Source organism: Melitaea cinxia, chromosome 5, assembly GCF_905220565.1.
Source record: "Melitaea cinxia chromosome 5, ilMelCinx1.1, whole genome shotgun sequence".
Taxonomy (NCBI): Eukaryota; Metazoa; Arthropoda; class Insecta; order Lepidoptera; family Nymphalidae; genus Melitaea; species Melitaea cinxia.
The window spans coordinates 16,352,575-16,370,541 of NC_059398.1; the positions used below are offsets into that span (position 1 = coordinate 16,352,575).

The 17,967-nt window shown below is 31.4% G+C and overlaps 2 protein-coding genes across 3 annotated transcripts in view; one reads left to right on the plus strand and one right to left on the minus strand.

Annotated features, from left to right (window-relative positions):
* The window catches only part of LOC123653730 (tetraspanin-6-like), an 89,640-nt gene that overhangs the window by 14,936 nt on the left and 56,737 nt on the right, over nt 1-17,967 (plus strand). Inside the window, exons 2-4 of one of the 2 annotated variants that reach the window (XM_045589716.1) lie at nt 4,966-5,151; nt 5,618-5,800; nt 6,804-7,040. In XM_045589716.1, the coding sequence (XP_045445672.1) occupies nt 4,966-5,151; nt 5,618-5,800; nt 6,804-7,040 (606 nt within the window). Of the gene's footprint in view, nt 1-4,965; nt 5,152-5,617; nt 5,801-6,803; nt 7,041-7,574; nt 7,663-17,967 lie in introns of those variants that run through there. The other variant, XR_006743151.1, reaches the window with a different exon arrangement.
* Nucleotides 14,983-17,855, minus strand: LOC123653732 (23 kDa integral membrane protein-like). Its single transcript, XM_045589719.1, has 5 exons — nt 17,793-17,855; nt 17,350-17,535; nt 16,067-16,243; nt 15,454-15,693; nt 14,983-15,078 (listed from the first exon to the last, which is right to left on the minus strand). Exons 1-5 carry the CDS (start codon nt 17,853-17,855, stop codon nt 14,983-14,985), a joined length of 762 nt encoding a protein of 253 aa, XP_045445675.1.

The following is a 17,967-nucleotide window of genomic DNA, read 5'->3' on the forward strand; positions in this document are numbered from 1 at the left end:
CTTTTAGCTATAGGTCTCATAAGAAAGTTTAAGTACACTCAAGAATCGGCTTGAAGAAAAAGCTTGACCGGCATTTCTTTAAGCAATTTTAGAAAAAAAATTTAAGATCCGTAGAAGAATCAGAGTAAAACCGACCAAATAACGACATTAATCAATTGACTGGATACAAAATCATTATCATGAAATGTATGTTTTGTAAGCATTTATCATATATTTAGGGACATATAACGATATATAGGTATAGATATAGGTCTAGAGTAGTAAATTTATAATTCAATTTAAGTCATCAACGCGCACATGTTCCGTCCTTCAACCGCAAACTGTGATCTTAGCTCTCAAATACTCGCAATCATGAAATCATTCCCGCTTTAGACCTAAATTGCGTCAATTAAGCAATTTACTAAAAGACTCGATCCTCGACCTATCACGAGAATTCTTTATGGTCATTTTTATTTATAACAGAAATGGAAATAATATTCAAAAATAATTTTTATGACTTTTTTTTCATTTCTAGCTTCCGTTCATTGTTTTGTTTGCGTAATAATTATTAACTAAATTGTAGTTACCCTTAAATAGAATCCGATAATAAATAAATAAACACGCACATATTGAAATTGACGATCTAAGTAAGATTGCCGGTGTAGGTTGGATGAGGATTGCGGAAAACCGGGATGTCTGGCGCGGGGAGACCTATGTCCAGCAGTGGACCGCAATAGGCTAAAGTGACACATATTTTAAAAAAAGACGTAAAAAATAGAACCAAAATTGATATATAGATAAAAAAAAGTACATAAGATAATAATATAAGCACATAGTAACGTATCCATAGCTAAAATAAATAAAGAAAGATCTGATCTGATCTGTCTGAATCTGAATTTCGAATTGAAAAATTATTTTTGTTGGATAGCCCTTTTACCGAGGAAGACTTATAGGCTATTTTTCCCCTCGAATTGTCGCGTGTGAAACGGCTAATCATCAATAAACCGATCGTATGCACCTACTTATCACAAAGCAAATATTTATATACATTTATACTTTTCAGTCTTCACATCAATAAATTAAGCCATAAACGCCAGTCAGAAATAGACGATAGGCACATTTCAAAACAATATATTCAGCGTTTGGTGTATTCTATCAACACGCTGGTGCCATAAATGTTTTCCAACAATAGGATTAGATTTAATGAATGCTCTTTACCAGGATGACATATTATGCATCTGTTGAAGGTCGCCTTTTTAATTGAAGCATAGTGCGAGCGTTTTGTTTGAATGTCATATTTATTTATATCGAATCAACAGGCTAAAAAATAAGTTTCACGCTTCTAGCTCTAAAAATAACAATACTTCCATACAACTTTTTATCGCAACTTTTCAACCTCTTACACCCCTTTTACGCGTTAAAAAGTAGCCTAGTCCTTTTTCAGCTCTAGACTATCTGTGTACCAAGTTTCATTCAATTCGGTTCTGTAGTTTTGGTGTAAAAGCGTGATAGACAGACATACAGATGACAGAGTTACTTCCGCATGTATAATATTAGTAAGGATTACTACCCCAATTTGAAATTTAAATAATAAAATTTCATAGAACAAATTATTCAGTCACAAGTCAGTTTTGAAATAAAATCGAAAGGAACTTCCTTTGCTGCTCCGAAACCCACGATACACCAACGCATTCTGTACATAGGTCGTATTGGTCAATCCATTCTCATGTAAATGTTAAATTTCACATTGATAATGTATTTATTTAGATACTAGACATCTGTCGTGGTTTTGATTGTGTTCAATTTTGATGTTCGGCGGCATCTTATTATTCATAACTAGCTGTACCCGCGACTTCGTCTGCGTTAAATTTTACAAAAAAAAAGTTGTTGTTCAGTTCGCAGAAATATAAAATAAATAAATTTCTCAAATGAAAGTACAAAATAGTGTTCCTTATTACATCAGCTATCTGCCAGTGAAAGTCCCGTCAAAATGGTCCAGCCATTTCAGACATTAGCCAGAACAAACAAACAGGCAGACAGACAGACTAAAATTGTAAAAAATATTATTTTGGTATATGTACAGTGTATACTTTCATCTGCATTTAGTAAAAAGCGGTTAATTTATTAATACAAACAGGCACTCCAATTTCATTTATTTGTATAGATATAGATGGTAATTGTTTAAAAAACAATTGTGTTCATAGCAAGAATAACATTTTAAACAACTAACTCACTTCGTATTAGATCAGAGATCTCAGCGTAGATTTCAAACATGTTCAAACTTTTTATTTATTGTTTGAACTCTTTGTACTCTTATGTCTCAATTTTAGAATAATTCTTTTTATATTATTCCCTGCCTTTTTTTGGTTTTTGTCATAACCACTTTTTCTACGTACAAGGGCACTACCTTTTTTCTTGATAATTAATATGCAATACAACTCATTTTTATATAAAGCAAAGTTTTCTTAGGTCATCGTTGTTTGAGTTGACCCATTTACACATCGACCTCCTTGTGGCAAGTGATGGCGTGGCTCGTAAACATTAACCATAGCATGGGATGGGCTAAGCGTGAATGTTAATTGGGACGGTCATTCAAATAGTCAGTTATTTATATCATCAATGTCTGTCAGTGGTCAGCCTGAAATTTTATGAAATATCGTGAATATGAAATGTTAACTGGATTGTACACAATTAAAACAAATAAATTTCTTTATTATACACACACGGTCTTTTTTTAAGGTACACAATTCAATTCCTGGGTTTTACGTAACATTCAGCCGATACTACAATTTTTTTGTGAATATATGCTCCCCTGTCTACACCCCAGTCTGGACGGAAATCAAACACCTGGAGCAGAAATCAAGTTCAATACAAATTGCATCAACAGGTTATTCGAAAAAATAAACAGTCTTCGAATTTCCGACTACACTATGGGGCAAAGACTTCCCATAAACGGAAGAAGTGTTAGAATTTTAACCTCGATACAGATGGATCGATTGATCATTGTTAGGTGTTTATAATAACCATATGCAGACATTTTTACGTACTCTCAGAAGCACTGGATCAAAAGCCATAAAGAATCACACATATAGACGATAAATTATCCATTGATACTATCAGAAAGTCTTTGAATATAACAAACACATAATTCAGTCCAACTTTGCACAAAAACAATTTTGTAACAGGTACACATATAAAAAATACGTTACTATTTTAATATCTAAGATTTTTATTTTTGTGTTACCCACATTAGGAATTCTAAACATTTTTGAATATCATATCAAAAATTGACCGCGACGTTACTATTTTTACAAGTAATCCCTACTAATATTATAAATGTGAATGTAAGCGAAAACTACTCAACCGATCATCATGAAACTTTGTCCACATATTCTTGGGGGTATTAAAAGTAGCATAAGATACTTTTTATGAAAAAAATTCAATGTATAAATTAAGTTACTTTTTACCTTGAAATTCGTGTTTCATGTATTTATTTTCGTTATTGAAACTACCCAAAAAATTAAATTCGTTTTGCTTTCAAAGATATTCTAAATCACCGAGAAAGTCAAATTTCAAAAAAGTAATAAAATTCATTTTGGACGTTTTCGATGGTTACGCCCTTTGACCTACTGTTAGTCTTATTGAGATATTTATTGCCTTCTAAGTCTAATGCGCAAGATTATCACACTAGGTTGCATAACATTTTGGCGTTTAGTCCAAACTAAACAATTTCAACATTAAACAACATTAGAAAACAAACTTGATCAGTGGACAAAGTTTCTGTAATTTACATAAACTTTTAAAATATACGCATACAAGTTCGAGAGAATTTTTTTTTATAACAGGCGTCTAATTGTTTAACTTTCTTTTACTTTTAATGTTGAATTTGTCGTTATAATGACCATAACAACACATGTGTTTTATTTAACAGTTTTCTCTGATATATTTACTACCTAAAACGATTTTCAATTTATAGGCCTGTAGATATGTGTGGCTTATTAATAACTAGTTCTTACCCGCGGTTTCACTCACATTATTTTTTTTTATAAAAGTATACTATGTCACTTCTAATACATCCAAAAATATGTGTACAAAGTTTCATGATGATCGGTTAAATAGTTTTCGCGTGAAAGCGTAACAACAAACTTACATTAACGTTTATAATATTATATTTTAGGGGTAGAGATTAAGGATTAGGGATCATAGAGAACATCTCTAATGTTTGCGACCTCTCGGTACGGAATTATATTACAGTTCAGTTCAGAAAATATACAATGTCATATATTAATAAGATTTAACAGTCCGTTTAACATAATGCAACTTTTCTGACACACAAGAAACATTGTAATGAAAATAATATTATGTTCCAAACGATTTCTACTCGCTATAATTAGATTTGCATTTTTATTAATACGAGAAAATAGTTAAGTAGGTAATGTAGTGACACATTTTTATTACAATGTGAGGTTTTAAATAAAAGTATTTCAATTGTAGTGGGCTGTTTAACATTTGGATTCAGAAGCCACAGGATTTGATGGAGTGGCGAACATTAGAGCAGGCCTACGTCCAGTAGTGGACTTTTAAAGGCTGATGGATAGTTTAACATTTTAAATTATTAAAAAATAGATAATCTGGCAAACTTTGTTTTTCCATATCATTTTTCTTTTGTTTCAAATTTATACTTTCAATAAAGAGCTAAAAAAAACGATAACATATTCAATGCAGTTATTGGGAAATTATGCACATGCGTACTGTTTTATTTCAGCGATTCGTTTTTATTTATATACATAGATGAAACACCAAGAAGACACCAAGGAAATTATTTCTTGGCGTAAAGCAATTTATTAGTTATAAGAATTTACTAAGAAACTACAAGACTTCATGCTTATCGAAGCGAGAAATCCTATTACAAAGCAAGAATACACCATTCTTTACAGATTTGGGAAAAATAAGTCACACTAAAATATCTGTAAATATCTTTTATAGATCTTGGGCATCGTGATCATAGCGGCGGCATGCGTGGACATGGGCGTGATCAAGGGGTTCGCGGGTATGGAGACGACTGGTCACGAGACGGATATAGTTCTGATCGTTATCGGTGTCCTCATTATCATTGTGGCTGCGTTCGGTTGCTTCGGTGCTTGGAAGGAGAGCCCTAAACTGTTGTATATTGTAAGTTATCGAACATAGATGTAATATTTTGGAAATAGAAATTAAAAAAAGTCTTGAGTACTTCTGACTTTTAACTTAACTTGAAAACTTCTGTACTTTTAAAAAAATATGTGCAGAAATGTCTGATATACAAATATCTATAAATATCTTCTGCTTACATCGTTCAAAAGTCTTTATAATTTGAAATTTTAAGTTAGCAACATTACTTTAGAATTTAATCCTATACGTAAAAATGAAATATTTTTTGTATACTATTAGGACATTTTAAAATTTTAAATTTTGCTGAAGTGAACTGGGGTAAATCCATCTACAACCACTAAGCCTCATTCTTATAAACCAATACTCAAACCCTATCCACCAACAATAATATTAAAATTTGTATTTAAGACAGTAAACTCAACCAAATTGACCGTTACTTGCACCTATTTTCTGAACATTATAAAATTTTCATCATTATTTCTTCTAGTTCGCTGGACTTCTCATCATCATTATCTTACTGGAGCTGTCGGTTGGTATCGCAGCTGCTGCTTTACGTCCGCAAATCGAAGGCACCATGAAGACCCAATTACGAGCCTCCTTCATCAAGAACAAGTCTACCCGTGAGGAGGACTCAACCTACAGGGAGTTCTGGGACCGCGTTCAGAGCAGCGTAAGTTTTTTTTTTTTGAGGAAACGCAGGGCATAATAGATTTTTTGAAGATGGATACATCAAAAATGATCTGAGACTAATGAAATCAAGATGAGATAAATGCTCAGGATTTAACGTAATTCTTCGTGTATCTAAAAGTGTATATTTCCTACTGAGTTGGTCACATTCAACTACAATAGCGACCTGGTGATGACGTTTGAACCTATTACAAAGTACATTGTTCCTTTGTAACTAAAATTATTTCATATAGCTGTATTTGGTATTGCCTAAGTACTTAGCAAAATATCGCTATAACACAAAGTTATATTCCAACGAAATCAGTTTGCAACATAACTTACACATCGATAACAAAATTATTGAAGAGGATCAAATTTAACAAGCGATGGCTACAATATTGCATCAGATTTCCATTTAAGTATCATATGAATCAATAACAAGCTTCGAGAAGACATTAAGTACAACTTGATCCCAATATATCTTTTAAAACTTTAATGTTCGTACGTTTTATTAACTTTGAAACGTTATAAAAGTACTTGACATGCCTTTGGTCTGCTGTCATAATAATAGGGAATGTGCAAGTTATTTGATTTCTATGTTTAGGCGAATTTTACTCGTTACAATGAAACAACTTTTTTCCGATTTTATCGCGGTTTATTAAGTTTTTATAGAGGACTTTATTTTATGCTACTAGGTCGGCAAACAAACGTACGGCTCACATGATGGTAAGCGATTACCGTAGCTTATAGACGTTTGCAACACCAGAAGCATCGCAAGTGCGTTGCCGACTCTATCCCCAATTCCCCCCAGGAGCTCTGGTCACCTTACTCACCAATAGGGACACAACACTTCTTGAAAGCAGTATAATTTAGCCGTGATCTTCTTTAAGGTTGAGGTACTACCCCCAGTCGGGCTGTTCCAGATTTTGAGTAGGAGATTTCCTGTATCTAAGTTAAAAATTTCTAACATGATATAAAAAATTTAACATACCCAAAACGGCCTCCAGCTGGAGTGCTGTGGAGTCACCGGTCCGGACAACTACGTGAATTCGGAACCGCGCCTCAACCCCTCGTTCAGCTGCTGCCCGCCCGACGGCAGCGAGCGCGCCGACGAAATCAAGCGCTCCGACTGCATCTCGCTCAACAAATACTACCAGCAGGGCTGCGAGGACAAAGTGCTCAGTACCGTGCACAGCGCTGGCATGACTGTTATCGTCTGCGGGATCCTCTTCTGCTTTTTGGAGGTAGGTGGTGATGAAGGTAGTGGGGAGAAGTGATACTTTACTTATACTAATACGTTTCAGAATTTCAAAGGTCTGGTTTTACGTCAAGTTTTGGGTTTTAGCATTCTTTTTAGCATTACTGTTCAATTGAACCATGTCAATTTAGGGATTATGGGTCTGTTAACGGTCTGGCGAGAAAAAGTCAGTGGTCGTAAAATACCTAATTTTACAAAAGAGCCTATAATCCCATTAATAAATGTTAAGACATCTCTTCTAGATTCAAAACCCTTAAATATACGTTCATAATACTTGTTTTGTTCGTAAATATTAGGAAGTCATAATGAAAATATAAATTTTTATAAATGTATTTTTATAACGTGAAAGGCACCCCCCATTTAATGAAAATTACGTTCCCCAAATATAACCTAAGAGGGTTCAAAAACATAATACAAACACAAACATCAAGACAACGATCCTACACAAATATTTGTCAAATTAAATTTTCTCCGAAATGCCCTTCGCCAAATTTTTACAATCACTTTTCCTTACATCCAGGTAATAGGAATAGTCCTCGCATTATGGTTGGCGCACTGCATCAAGACACAGGACAAGGGACGAGAAACCGCTTAAACTAAAGCACTAAAGCACCAACGTCTTAAAATAAAATTTTAATTTTTATCCTAGATGCTGTATCTTTTAAGATAAGTAAGTAGATCTGTAGAATAATGTTTTAAATCTTTGTAAATTAAAAAAAAAAATAATGATAATTCCGTAAATATAATTTTTAATAATTGTAATTATAATTTAAAATAAACAAGCACTGGATTTTTTATTGGTGCTATATTATTTTATTTATAAAAATAAAATCGTGTTTTTTTTTATTTAAATTCTAATATTATTATTGTTACTAAGTAAAATAAATATAATTAATGTTTGTGGCTTTAACATTCTAACTTAATTTTATTTTCCATATTTGTTTAAGTACATGTTAAGAAACTAAAGTTTTTAATTTCAAAAATGTAACTTTAATTTGAATGATAGTGATGTACGCGTGCTATATTTATCGAATATCGATTGGTAATTTTGTATCACAGTTAATACTAAATATATTTTTACCCACCTTATCCGTAAGTACAAAATTAGTAAGGAATATATTAAAGTGTTAAATGATATTTTATTAAAACTATTATGACGTTAAGAGAATTGAATTATAGTGCACAGGATTTTCTTTCATTTTAAACTTAGCGCTCTTAACGTTTGATTGTCTAAGCAATATTTTAGTTATTTAAGCATTTACTAGTCAATTAAGTGTCAGCTTTAGATAATTAAATTGTTTTAATAAGATATATTGTATTAAGTTTATTACTGTTCGTATAAAACTATTTTAAATCAAGTAGTATAATTATAAAATTATATGTATGATTTTGAATGGCTGTTTATATTCATATATTTCATATTTTCACAAAATCATTAAGCAAATTAGTACTTTATTTAAAGAGATTACGTGTTACATTTTGAAATATTGTAGAATTTCCTAATATTTTAAAATGTAACATTATGAAATATTAAAATTTTTACTGTACGTAATTATTAAATAAAACTTCCTTTAATTTAAGAAAAATTTAATTTGAATAAAAATATAAATGTTACTACATTTTCTTAAATAAATTATCTGTGTTTCACGACGTGAGTTTTATTTATTCTAGCGACACTCGACATCTAGGTGTGTGTTTAAAGTTATATAAAAATCACACTAAAATATGTGTATTAAATATGATTACAATTATATTAAGTAAAATTAAAAATGTTAATCGATATATTATCAATAGTCTTCATTCACATCTCTATTTTAATTATATCTTAAACTTATGTTTAAAAATATGAGAGCACACGTGCTTAGACGGATCACTTATTACTTAAAAATAAAAATACACAGATGATAAATATGTTTAAAATTTACAAAATGTCAAATGTGTAGTGACATTTAATAAAATATAAAAGTTACTAAAATTTCTTAAACTATTTCATAGTATTGACAACACAGCCATTGCATTACAAATATACTTCAATTAGACCGTGCTTCAGAAAAATTTAGATTGCACATGGTTATTTTTTTTTTACATTTATATTTTATTTTTCAAAAAAAAAAAATTGGCGTTTTGTGTTTTGACACATATTGGTGACACGTACATATATCATTACTTAATGTTATTAGACTTTCTTATTATTATATACTTTACGTGCAATGTAAACCACATTAAAAACACTCCACTACAGTAAAAAAAGTGTGTGTACTTATGTACGCAGGTAAGAAGTTATACTTCATTGCCTAGCTAACTTCACGTTGTTAACTTCTTCTTCGTTGACTAGCTCACATCAGGGTGTCGGTCGTGACGTTGCGTGACGCATACTCTCATCATTTTTCCCTTACGCGCCAAAAGAAGTGTAACTTCAAAAAACACATTAAACAAGTTTTTTTTTTCAGAATTAAAAAAAAGTTAACTAAGTCAAAATATAGCCCTATATTAGGATAATTCTAAATAAACTAAAAAGACTTATTATTACATTCGGCAGTTTTATCGTGATGCACGCACGACAGATCTCTATTATAATGTCTACATCACAGAAGGCGGATGTGTATTCAGCTAGAAGCTTAAAGTATTGTCTACAGTTAGCGTTAATTTTCTGCTTGACAATTTTTAAGAGAAATTACTACAGAAATGCTTGATAATTTATAAATAACAGAGTCGACTTGCTTATATTAAGCTCTTTATCCAATGAATAGATAGTCTATTTATTGGATATGTTAAAGGCCTCTTATTATAGACACTTTTTAGTAACGATATACAACCATATGGTGCCGACCAGGTGCCTAATACTTAGGGCCTGTTTCACCAATTGTGAATAACAATTGGAATTTGACGGATGACGATACAAATAGACTTGAAATCGGGAGGTAGAATAGGCAGTAAGACTTGTTTCTCTTCAATTAATGACAACACTGCAACTTTAATATTAATATATTCGAATAGGAATAACTCATAAATATAGTAGAATTCGATGGTAAAAAAGAATAATGAATAACTTTTACTGTCAGATTGTGTCATCCGTCAAATAGCGTTATCCACAATTGATGAAACAGGGCCTTTACTAATTATTATATGCAACTATATACATCGATCGTTATCATTGTGACAATCGTGGTGAGTTCCTTAAAAGCAAAAATGTTTAAAGTGGCTGCGACAGCTTAAAATTAATTACAGTTTGCTGTAAATATATAATATTATTTTAATTAAGATTAACATAAGTACCAGTACTTAAAATCTGGTAACGCTTAGCGTAAGAGAACACCTCGAGAACACAAACTGACAGAATATTTATAGCAAAGAACAGGACTGTTGTGTACATATGTATGTTTACTATTATATTTTAAATTTCGTGCAAATAATACTTTTTTTCTTATTTTTAAATTTAAGCAAACCTTTACTATTTTAGAATTATTATTATTATTATTTTATTTTATTAATAAATACATAGAGATAATTACATAGTGCGTCACGTCTAATAAATATTCATACTCGTTTTCCTAATTTAACCTACTTTTGAAACAGCTTTGAATCTCTAACAAAACATGTCAATTAGGTATATACTTTGGTCCCCATTAAATCTTATTACACTCAAGCATATTCATAAGCCGTAGCTATCATACCTAACTTTTTTTATTAATTTTTAAGAAACACATAGTTCTTCACCACTTTCTTTTTTTTTACAATGTACAAAATAATAAAAACAAATATTATTATTATTCATTTTTTTTTTTTAAATATTTAAGAAATTATCTATTTTTTTTTCTATAATCTTTCGTTTCATTATTAAATATGACCATTGTATATTACAAGGGGACGTACAAAAATACGTACATACAGATAGATACAAATTGATTAAAAATTAGATTCTTTTGAACTTAGGCGTAATCAAATACACATAAAGTAAGTCAAATATAAATTAACTAAACAATTAAAACAATTAAATTTTACTGTACGACTAGTCCACATACATACTTTTTTCTTAAATGTGTATTTTGTGCAAAAATAATAACATTGTATTAACACACTTATTAAAAGTCTAATTAAAACAGTAAAAGTTGCGTGCGTACAAAGTACACATGTCAGAAGTGAAACTTCTTTGGCAACTTAAGTCTCGTTTATATACTCGTTTAAACAAATCGAAAGCTTTAGATTTCCGTTCCAGCGCCATCTAGTTTGCAATATAATACTATCGATATTAATGTAACAATCTTTGTAGTTTCTATAGTACACGCTAGGTGGCTCTGTTGTTCGACAAAAACGTTGCATATCTTCGTGACACTAATATTATTATTATTGCGTTTCATCCGTAAAAATTTTACCCTCATGCGTCTAAAGAAGTTTCACTTCAAAAAATCTTTAACACATCAAATGTAAATATAGTAACAATTAGAAATGAGTCAATAAATCTGTACTATTATTAAAATGGTTAAATGTGAGTACTCTGTCTTTTCGTGTAACAGAGGAACGTGACATTGAGAGTTATTATTTGAACATTTCAAGATAATTTATTTATTATTCTACTTTTTATCACAGTTTTCTGCTATGTCTTATGTATTTCAAGAAGACACAAAAAAATCAATAAAAGTATTAATAATAGTATTATTATTAATATAAGTATTCATCATAAATGCGTAATAAAAACATATATTTAAATATCGATGTTTTTGGAGCTCAAAACAATATTAACAACAAATTACGGAAAATATTATATTTTCATTTTTTTTTTTGCTTCTCAGTCAAAATATATTTAAGTCAAAAAAGACCTGAAATTCATTTATGCATAATAACTTTGGAATAAAAGTCAAATAGATTACATCTCAACAGATAATAGAAAATATTTTACAAATATAGATATTATTAAACAGTTCACCTTCTCTACTGATCATAGATTGATTAGAAGCACTATACACATAAAAAAATTAGAAAAAGTAGAGCTACCTTCAACAACATAACATCAAAAATCGGCACACAAGAAAATCAACTCCAATATATAGAAGTTTTGAAAGAAAATTTAAATAAGTCTGATATATCCGAAGAACATAACATCGAATGTTATAATTTAAAACTCAAAACAATGATTATAAAAAGCCTTAACTCTGTAAAAAACATAAAAAATAAGAAGAAATACTCGATCTCAAACTCAATCAAACTCATGATACTAAGAAGAAGTGAATTACAACATAAGAAATCTCTTAACTTAGAAGAAAAACAGGAATTAAGAAAGCTATACAAATCTATTGGTAGACAAGAAAAGACACGAAACAAGAAAAGAATACAAAGAACATAAACTGAAGGTAATAAAAAGACACTTGAATACTGCAAGAAGCCTGATAAAGGGATTAAAAGAAGTATACACTGCAAAGAATCATATCTAAATAAAAACTCTATCAAATATTATTCAAGATCAGAAATAATAAACATATCTACAGAATTCTACCGGTCACTCTATACACAAAAAACACATATACCAAATCAGGGCCCTTCTACTCCCACCATCAATCATCAAGATTCTACATTATTAGAGAGATTTACAGAACAAGAAATACTTTCTAGAATCGAAAAACTTAAAACAGATAAAATTAATGGACCAGATGGCATACCAAATGAAGCCTTAAAATCAGCCAAATATGTATTAATTACTTACATAACTAACCTCTTCAACAAAATACTGGACAATAGACAAATACCAATGGAGTGGGCACAATCTGATATCATACTTTTATACAAAAAAGGTGACCTTGCTGACGCTGGCAATTACCGCCCCATTAGTCTCCAACCAAATATGTACAAACTATTTGCCTCGTGTCTCGAAAAACGCCTAGAAAGAACCCTATACTGAAGACTACCAGCCAGTTGAGCAAGCAGGTTTTAGAAAAGGCTACTCAACAGTTGACCATATATATAGCCTTGAACAAATTATTGAGAAATATGAAGATCAGCAATCTCCACTTTACCTGGCCTTCATAGATTATGCTAAAGCGTTCGATTCAATCTCTCATGAAAGCATATGGAAAGCTTTAGAGGACTGTAACATACCAAATGAAACCTTAGAGCTTATAAAAGACATCTACGAGAAAAGTACAAGTAGAGTCAGACTAGAGAGAAAAGGTCCGGAAATAAAAATATGCAGAGGAGTAAGACAAGGTTATCCGCTGTCACCTAGATTGTTTATTACTGTTCTTCAATATGCCATGAAAAGCCTAAAATGGTCTGAAAAAGGAATTTTCATACACGCAAAATATCTGAATAATCTCAGATTTGCTGATGACATACTAATATTCTCAGAAACACCAAAACAATTACAAAAAATGATTAACGACCTCAACAATGTCAGTAGAAACATAGGCTTAGAACTAAATATTACTAAAACTAAGGCTATGACAAATAAAGTTAAACACCCAATTATAGCCGATGGTAGCCTCCTAGAATATGTACACGAATACATCTACCTCGGCAAACAAATTTCCTTTAGAAGATCTAGACATATGGATGAATTAAACAGACGCATAAACTTAACATGGAAAAGTTTTTGGAGCTATAAGGAAATACTAAAGTCACGTCTACCAATCAACCTAAAATCTTTTGTTTTGGACTCCAGTCTACTACTCTGCTTATCATATGCGTGCCAAACATGGATCTATATAACAAGAAAACCGAAAGGAAAATCCAAACCTGCCAAAGAGCAATGGAGAGGACTATTCTGAACCTAAAACGCATAGACAAACAAAGAAACATAGATATACGGAAAAAAACAAAGGTAATGGATGCTCTAAACCACTGCAAAAAACTTAAGTGGAGATGGGCAGGCCACGTAGCACGTATGAACTCAAATAGATGGTCTAACAAAGTGACTCATTGGCCAGGCTCGTTTGGAAAAAGGAAACAGGGTAGGCCCCCTGATAAGTGGCTTGAAGAAATTAAAAAGATAACAGGAGAAAATTAGACGTCAAAAGCCAAAGATAGAAAACTTTGGAGTGAAATGGAGGAAGTCTTTACTCGAAAAGAGGTCCTTAATAGAGAAAAAATAACTACATTTGCATGATTTACTCACAAAATTATTTATTGTATTTTTTAAGGATAAATAAATGGCTTAATAATAATAATAATAACTTTGGATTTGAAACAACAATCAGAAAACATATGAAGCATAAAATTCAGCTTAGCAATGAATGCGTACAGGATACTACTTAATTATAATAAAAATATCATTTTGTGTAATTTCATGTCATTTAAATTCACAAGATTTACACAGAAACTTTTTGAAAATATTTAGCTCCTAAATTGTGAATTGTAGTAAATATGTATAATATTCTAAAATAAATAAAATGTATGTCTAAAAATATCATCTTGTGTTAATTTCTTTTTCTGTCTGTGTGGTTCTAAAGAAACGTAGAACGTTTCGAATAGAAAGTCACTAACTAGACTCTTTCAAAGTTAGCTAATAAACAGCAACTACGTGATGACAGTTAAAAAACAGGGCAAATCAAAAGGTATAGTCAGGTGGTAAATAGTCAGTCAAGTCAGGTCAGCGAAGTTCGAACTGATGGAAAATCAAATATATTATTCAGATCAATTCTGTAATCTGCTTCCGACCCCAGAAATACATTATACTTTAAAAACTTCGATACCAGAAGTGAAGTTGATAGTAGAAGACATATTAAATTACTTTCAGACTTAGTTTATTACTTATAGAACGACGTGGTTGAAAAATGAAATATAATATATTTCGGTATTTTGTTGGCCTTAGAGCTCCAAGGCAACGATATAATTCGTAGACAGTTGCGTGCTTGAATTTATTTGAGGTTTATATTAAACATGTGCTTCGTGGTATTGAACACAATGGGTGAATCTTATAATTATTTTTAATAGTAGGTTTATGATTCGAAATGTGCTTGTAAATTCTGTTGAAGTTTTCGACGTTCATTTCTGACCGATCTAGCCATCCACATGGCAAGTATGATGCAAACAATCTGGAAATTATCAAAAAAAGGTTCAGTACTGTGAAGCTTCATATGGTAGGGCACAGCAGGAAATATCTTGCCCAAAATCTGAAGCAGCCTAACGGAGCAAGTAATCCCTCCCTTACAGAATACCACAACCATATAATATTCATTAAAATTATATCAATTAGCAGGTATTCAAATGATTGTATAATGTTTGTACCTTTCTGCAATTTAAGAGCTATCTATAAAATCTTTCCATATATAAGTTTCATATTTGCTGCTATCATTTCACTCCTTTTTTTCTGTTAAAATAATTATTTATTTCGTGACAAACGTCATACTAAAAAATAATTTACAGGCCATCATATTTATGTTACAATTATTTCAAATCGTATCACTCACCTCCAGCAGTATAAAAATAACGCCAGTTGTTATAAAAATGTTTCCTTTCAAAGATTTCTTCTCCCTCAAGACTTCCTCACACCCTCTCGTGTAATAAGATTTATCATTTATACACGATGAATGAAGGTGCCGACGAGCACCTCCCTCGCGTAGAGGATGCGCTCGTGAGCAACAAGACGCTGGAATGTCACGATCCAAGATTGCATAATCTTGAGGACCATCTACACCGCAGCATTGATTCTGGTAAACAAATGATTATGAACAATGGATAATGGTTCACTAATAAAATCGCGATCCATAGTCGCCATATAAGTTAAGGTTTTTAAAAGGTTGGACTTTAACTTGCTTCGAAATTATTTGTGTGGCATTGGAAAAATGAAATGAATTTTGAATGCTTAGCCGTTCCCTATTAGACGAATATCTTTTTATTAATGACTAAGAAGGTTTTTACTAGCTTAAAATAATTAAAAATGATTTCCAGTACTATTTTCGGTTTATTTTATGAAAATATCTGCTTCATTGTTATTGCTTTTGATTGGTAAAATACGATACTTCTTCAATTTTGATACTTATTGAATTAAAAGGCCTTCTGAAAAAACTGTAGGTACTTCACCTCAGATTGTAAGTTGTCCCAAAACGGCTGATGATTGGAACTCTCATCTTCAACAGTGCTGTTCTTATAGAATTGGACCCTAAGTTCACTGGATCCCCCTACAAACGCGCTAAGCACAGCGCTACCAACTCCAATTATGACTTCCACGGACACCAGGAATATGAGGAAACAGGCGTGCTAAAAACAAACGAGTTTAAGTTAATAGAATAACCTTTACAAAAAGCATACTTCTTCTATACCTTTGTTCTAAATTAGATTTTTTTATACTTCTTACATCTTCACCGTCACCTTTTAGCGTTGTCCATTATTTGAATCTGAGAATATATCTAGTAATTAAATTAATGCATGAATTGTTTTTTCTATAAACTTCATTGATGGTTGATTTACTATTGACTAAATTTTCTGTTTGCTAATCTTTTGATTACAATCTAACAGATAGTAGCGTTAAATGTTACACTTTTTATATCTTTTCTCGATAAAGGTTTTTCCTAATATAAAAAACTAATGATAAAAAAAACTATCACAACACCTGCAGCATAAATAAATAAGTTACTGTAAAAGTGCTGTGCGTGTCTGCGTGTCTACATGAAATCGTAGAAAAAATGATAACAGTTGCCAGCCAGTGTATTGAAATTACGATTTTTAACAGTATTGAAATACGATCTTTTTCTATTTAATTTTTTTTTTCTATTTTTAAACTAATAATTTATTATTAATTTGTTTTATTTATTTCTTATGAAGCAAATGAAATATTAAGAAATTCGTTTTTGCAAAAGATAACTCGCAACGCAAGTATTAAAGAAATATAACAAATTATTCGATTGTTAAAAAAAGATTAGAACGATATTACAATAATATGATAGTTCAACTAAATTAATATCTTTAAGGGGCTGTGGTTAGTTCAGATGACTTTCAAAAGCTGAAGCTGAACAATACCTGCTAATGTCCAGCTAAGGCCTAAGTAGATTCAAAGTGCTTGCAATAAAAATATCAAACCATCCATATCTTAAATCGGCACATTCGCTACGAGCCGTCTGTTCCCAATGATCACAGAAATGTACACAAAACTAATACACGTAGGTAAAAAATTCATCAAACAAATAATAAATAAATAAAAATTGTATGTCATTTTAGCTTGTCTATAAGCTATATGTATAATAAATTATTCAAAAACCAAACATTTATACAAATACACATAATTATTGATCGTCAACTGACTCAATACAAGAGTGATACAAACTCATCGTCAAAGACAATGACCAAAGTAGTTTCCTAAAGCTTACCACATAAAGTATCTTGATATTTTCCCTCAAGGCCCCAACACAGCCCAGCACAGCTGTCACCATCAGCCCGAGACCCAGGGTGAGAAGGAAAGACAGCACTCCTCGAGAAAGAGCAGAATGTTCTGGTTTCGTCTTGCGCTCACGCATGTTGATCACTGAGATCGCCATTAGGGCTAACCCAAAAAGCTGAAACAAAAACATTTTTAGCTCGTTACATGTAAATTTAAATATAAAGTCAGATTCTGTCAAATGTTTTTTGGTATCATACAGCAAAGTTGTGATTTCCGTCACACGAACCATTTTATAATCGCAAAAAAAGTTTTGTAGGCTTTAAGGAACAATGAAAATTAAAAAAATTAAAAGCTTAGTAATTAAATATCTCGCGTGCAACTTTAATTGTGTAGAAACGAGGTCGATCGATATTAATTAATATCTTAACTCACAATGAAAATAATGTTGAAGAGAGCAAGAAAGAACTTCATGCAGCGGATGCTTCTAGGCTTCATGGTGGTCAGATGTCCGATGACGGTGAGGTTGGCAACGCAAATGGTGGTATCGATCAATGCATTTGACGACCCACTGGGTGGTGAGTGTAGGTGGTCATTACTGGCTGTGATC